The 5,391-nt window shown below is 37.7% G+C and overlaps 1 protein-coding gene across 1 annotated transcript; it reads left to right on the plus strand.

Moving 5' to 3' along the window:
* The first annotated feature begins 1,155 nt into the window (after positions 1-1,155).
* LOC149187026 (UDP-glycosyltransferase 74D1-like) lies at positions 1,156-3,064 on the plus strand. The gene is made up of 2 exons (XM_089412724.1): positions 1,156-1,715; positions 1,831-3,064. The coding sequence occupies exons 1-2, from the start codon at positions 1,235-1,237 to the stop codon at positions 2,793-2,795; spliced, it is 1,446 nt and encodes a 481-aa protein (XP_089268850.1). The 5' UTR covers positions 1,156-1,234; the 3' UTR covers positions 2,796-3,064.
* Positions 3,065-5,391: the final 2,327 nt, after the last annotated feature.

The following is a 5,391-nucleotide window of genomic DNA, read 5'->3' on the forward strand; positions in this document are numbered from 1 at the left end:
TACTGTCCCAAATGAATTAATTTTCCTTGATTTATCCGGAGATACCACGTGGCTATTTTTGGTGTAAAATCTTTCGGTATGGAGGAGACCTCAGTTTTTGCTTTATAACAGCCAATAAAATGTCACCTTTACTGCAATGACGACCATACCGCGAAGATTTTTTTTAACGATATTTGATATTGCTGGTTGACCGTATTTTCCCGTGTCGAACCGACATTAAGTTTACTAAAGATATTGGAATCTTAGTTGTCTTGCGAAAAATAATTGGTTTATTTTCTAATTTAGTTTGTTTGGAATTTTGTATATGGAGTATTTATTGAAATTACAAATTTGAATAGTGAATTTTGTTTAATAAAATTGTTTTTGGAATCTTAGTTGTCTTGCGAAAAATAATTGGTTTATTTTCTAATTTAGTTTGTTTGGAATTTTGTATATGGAGTATTTATTGAAATTACAAATTTGAATAGTGAATTTTGTTTAATAAAATTGTTTTTGGAATCTTAGTTGTCTTGCGAAAAATAATTGGTTTATTTTCTAATTTAGTTTGTTTGGAATTTTGTATATGGAGTATTTATTGAAATTACAAATTTGAATAGTGAATTTTGTTTAATAAGATTGTTTTTGGAATCTTAGTTGTCTTGCGAAAAATAATTGGTTTATTTTCTAATTTAGTTTGTTTGGAATTTTGTATATGGAGTATTTATTGAAATTACAAATTTGAATAGTGAATTTTGTTTAATAAAATTGTTTTTGGATGTTTGAGTGAAGTCTGCTCAATATAAATGTTTCTAAATTTTCAATATTTAACTAGCTAAATTCATATATACACTCAAAAAACCAATTAAAACCATACAAAATTATTAACCAACCAAATCCATCTAAAACTTAAAAAGACACAATGACAACTCCAGTTAAATCATGGATTATATGAAATTAGATGGACCATCTCTCTGAAAATTTAATGGATATTGGTACACATAAAGTTGAAAAGACATGGGAATCATGAATAGTCCATGTGAAATTGGATAGCCTGCCTTTATGAAAATGTATGTGGTCACCATCGCTTCCCCATCACGGAACACTGAGAATTTCATTTAGAAATTCCTACCCCTTTTCTTTGAAGTCTTTAAATTTGCAGGCATGGCAGTTGCTCTGCTTGTGACTGTAAGATGTGGGACAAGTTTCATAAGAATCATTATACAGAGCAATCTGCAGCAGCTTTTGCAGTTCAATCATGGAGACGATGAATGAGAATATTAAGGCTCGCGTCCTGGTCTTGTCATACCCAGCAACAGGCCATACGAATCCGATGCTGCAATTCTCCAAGAACATTGCGTCCAGAGGTTTGCTCGTCACGTTCGTTACTTTCAGCTACAATCACGACAAGATCATTCAAGCCAAGGAATCTCTGCAACAACTTAAGCTTCCCATACAATTCGAGAGCATTCCGGACGGTCTTCCTCGAGACCATACTCTCGCCTCAAACATCAACCACGTCGTTTTCAATCATATGAACAACACCATGGACGGTTCGGGATTGGAGCAGCTGATCCGGCGACTGAATGCCACTGGGAATGGTCCTCCTGTATGTTGTATTGTTTATAATCCATTTCTTCCATGGGCTCGACAAGTTGCAAAGAAGATGAATATTCCTCATGCTCTGTTCTGGACGCAGTCCACTGCAGTTTTCTCCATCTATTATCACTTTAAAAATGGTGCGAGTCGCGACTGTGAGATTGCTTCATCTCTTTAATTTATAGTATTGTTGTTTCGTCATATTTGTGTTTGTTGTTTCAAGTTTCTGAAGCTATTATATACGATGTGTCACAGAGGAAAAGTGGGATTCAAGGCTGATGTCAGAAAGCCTAAGCGTTGAGATTCGCGGCCTTCCTGAACTGAAATTCGGGGATTTACCTACGCCATTCAGAGATACGGAAGAAAGACTGCAAATTTATCTCCGCCAATTCGACGGTCTCAGCGATGTGTCGTGGGTTCTTGCGAATACCTTTTATGAACTAGAGCCTGAGACGATCGACCTAATGAGATCAAGATTTGGAGTCCCATTTCGGAGCATAGGGCCTTGCATTCCCTTGGCTTTTCTGGACGGACGCAATCCCCATGACATACGGATCGGCGCAGACCCTTGGCAAGCAGCGGACGGTGTGCAAGAGTGGCTGGACAAGAAGCCCCCTTCGTCAGTAGTATACATTTCCTTTGGCAGTATTACCGTTATAAGCGCTCAACAAATCTATGAATTGGCTTTCGGGATCCAATACAGTGGTCAGAATTTCTTGTGGGTCGTCCGGCCTCCTCCCGGCCACGAAGATATTAAGAATTTTTTCCCCGCAGGCTTTGTGGAAGAAACCAAAGGGCGGGGTCTGGTCGTGAACTGGTGCGTTCAGCTGGAGGTGTTGTCTCATCCGTCGGTGGCCGCTTTTATGAGCCACTGCGGGTGGAACTCGACACTGGAGGCTCTGAGCCTGGGGGTTCCGGTGCTGGCATTGGGCGTGTGGACTGACCAGACTACCAATTCGAAATTTCTGGAAGATGTGTGGAAGACGGGAGTGAGAATGAGCAAGCGAGAAGATGGGACCGTGGGAAGGGAGGAGATCGAGAGATGTATCAGAATGGCTCTGGACAAGACGAGTCAAGCGGGGGAAGAACTGCGGAAGAATGCTGTGAAATGGAAGGAATTGGCGAAAACTGCCATGAGTGATGGCGGGTCTTCTGATACAAATTTGAACGAATTTGTTGAAGACGTCGTTGCCAAAGCTAGAGAATCTGCTCTTCCCTAGCCCTAAAGTGGCCGTTTAACTCGCTGTCCTATACAATTCAAATACATGTTGTTATTACGTATTAGGTCATTTTAGCTGGTCATTTGTACGATTCAAATAAAGGTTGAAAATCATTGAGGCACATGAGATTCATAGTCCAAAATGTAAGAGAGGTCATAAGTGGACATTTGATGGGACGATATGATGTCAAAGGTTATAATATAAGTATTCATCACTAAATCAAGTTCAATTGACGTTTTTAATTTCCAAGAGTAGATTGGTAGATTGGAATATAAGGAAAGGAAGGGTTGTTGTTATGCATTAGGTCATTTTAGTTGTTTATTTGTACTAACTCAAATACGTATTTGAGTAAAAGAAGTTATCGCCTCAATAATTTGTAGTTATATGCTATTTTTAAATTTATAAAATATTATATGGGTGAGATACAATATGAAATAAGTTTATGAAAGTTGGGCATAGAAAGGTTGGAAGATTGCAATTATGACAATGTTATGAGTTTTTTAATTCAAAATATGTATTATATGGTCAATTAAATAGCAAAATTGTAATATGAGTGATGTAGATCTTCTAACCATTATTTGGTGTGAGTTTCTTTATATATACCATGTGATCATCTAAATAAAAAGGTTGACAGTATGTGATCTATCAAATAATACCGTTGTGATAGTAGTGTCGTACATATTCTAATGGATACTTAGACAAATTAAACTTCCAATATTATTATCCTATTATAACATTGAATTGAAGAAACAAATATTTTTGGTTTAAAGAAAAACAAATGTTCATCAATTTTCTTGTAATACACCCTCCCACCCCCTTGAGTTAATCTCGAGTAGTGGAAGTTGTTACATCAAGCTAAATCGACTTCCATCCATGGTCTCATTATGGAAATGAGGTCTCAAAAATCCTCAATTTTTAACTTTCTTGAAATGCAAAACAAATACCACCATCGCGGCCAGCGCGTTGAGAGCTTTCCAGTGATATCAATTTTATCTCGATTCGTTACCCAAATGAAAATTTATGAGCTCTTAAAGTTCACCATTTAAAACTCACCACATAGGCAAGGTTTTCCATGTGGCACCCACATAGTGCCCATGTGGTGCCCACATAATGCCATGTCACCTCTTGCATCAATGCACCCACGTGGCATCCAAGTGCTACTCGTACTGTTTTGGCCCTTTTGTTATCTGCACATGAAAATCATTCTGAACCTTAAAATCCCAAACTAGCTCGAGTGTGGGACCACATTTGGCCCATTCGGGCTTTCAAACACCCTTTGCACTCCTGAAGGCCAAACAACCGAATTCTCAATCTCGTTTGGGCATGGGCCCACGCTTGAACCACTCAACCATTCGATCCCTCAACCATGACACAACCCCGAAAGCCCTGATCTAAGGAACTAATAAAACTTAAAATATAAGGAAATTTGCTCATGTTTGGCCTGAGACTACCTAGAGCAAACACGTGAATAAAAACCCAGGCTTAGCTTTGGTTCAGCCCAATTTTTAATACAATGAGATTTTACAAAGAAATTACAAGACTCTAGGGCCAATCCCTATTCAACTTGACTTAAGGTTTATACCTGCATAACATAAAATAGGGGATTTACCCTAATTTAGCATAAAGCGCACACAATAACAACACAAATCTCACACGAAACAACAATATGCAGAGTGAGTGATATTTTAAGCCCATATGCATTTAATTATGTTAGCAAACTTTAAACCAAGCTTGTAGCTACATTGAGGTTTTAATCACATTTGTGTCATGAGAAAGTAGTATTTCTTTACAACATTAAACAAGACTAGTTGTCTTCAATTTTACATGCAATTCAATCATGAAAGGAAATGTAAATCATGGAGCCCTGCATGAACGCATGCAACATAATAATTTACACAAGAATTCAAATCATTTAACTTATAGCCTCAACACATAAATTCAAACCAATCCACAAAGCGATCAAGACAATTCTGCCAATTAATTTCATGCATCAATTTCCTACAACCATGCAATATTCTAGAGATCTTGATATTAATTCAACAAAGAATCAATATTTAAATTCACAGCTCTCAGATAAATACAATTATATGAAATAAAGCAAGGGCAGAAACTAAAGATGGGAATTCAATTTTCCACCCAACCAAAGACCAATTGTAGCCTGTATCCCTTGTAGTGGTTACCCCCAAGCCAGATCCACAATCCAAGGGGGTTCTTCAAATTGTCTCAACTAGAAATCTTTCTTAGTACCATGAGTACAAGAATTTTCCTTACAAGTGCCTTATCAACTATGGCAAGAACTCACGAATACAAGTTTAGGGTGGTTTATCAGTCGTAGCAAGAAATCTAAGAGTCGTTTATTAGTTCTTTAGCAAGCACTTTGGGTGGTTTATCATCCTTAAATAAATCACTTAGGTTGTTTATCAGCCTTCTTTCCAAGCATCCTGAGGTGGTTTATCAGTTATGGCAAGAACCCCTTGAGTGGTTTAACAACCCATTTCCAAGCACTCATCACCCATATCCACTAATATTTCTAGTGAACTTTTCCTAGCTTGGACACTTTCAACCCCAAACTTCATGACACAAGGAAATCCTTTCC

This window comes from Pinus tabuliformis, chromosome 3_1 (assembly GCF_031772625.1).
Source record: "Pinus tabuliformis cultivar Carrire ecotype Pingquan chromosome 3_1, CPIR1, whole genome shotgun sequence".
NCBI classification, from domain to species: Eukaryota; Viridiplantae; Streptophyta; class Pinopsida; order Pinales; family Pinaceae; genus Pinus; species Pinus tabuliformis.

Excerpts from the sequence above, each read along its gene's own strand:
- LOC149187026 (XM_089412724.1), top strand. The coding sequence starts at position 1,235 with ATGGAGACGATGAATGAGAATATTAAGGCTCGCGTCCTGGTCTTGTCA. Across the intron at positions 1,716-1,830 it reads CTATTATCACTTTAAAAATG|AGGAAAAGTGGGATTCAAGG; the intron begins GTGCGAGTCGCG and ends GATGTGTCACAG.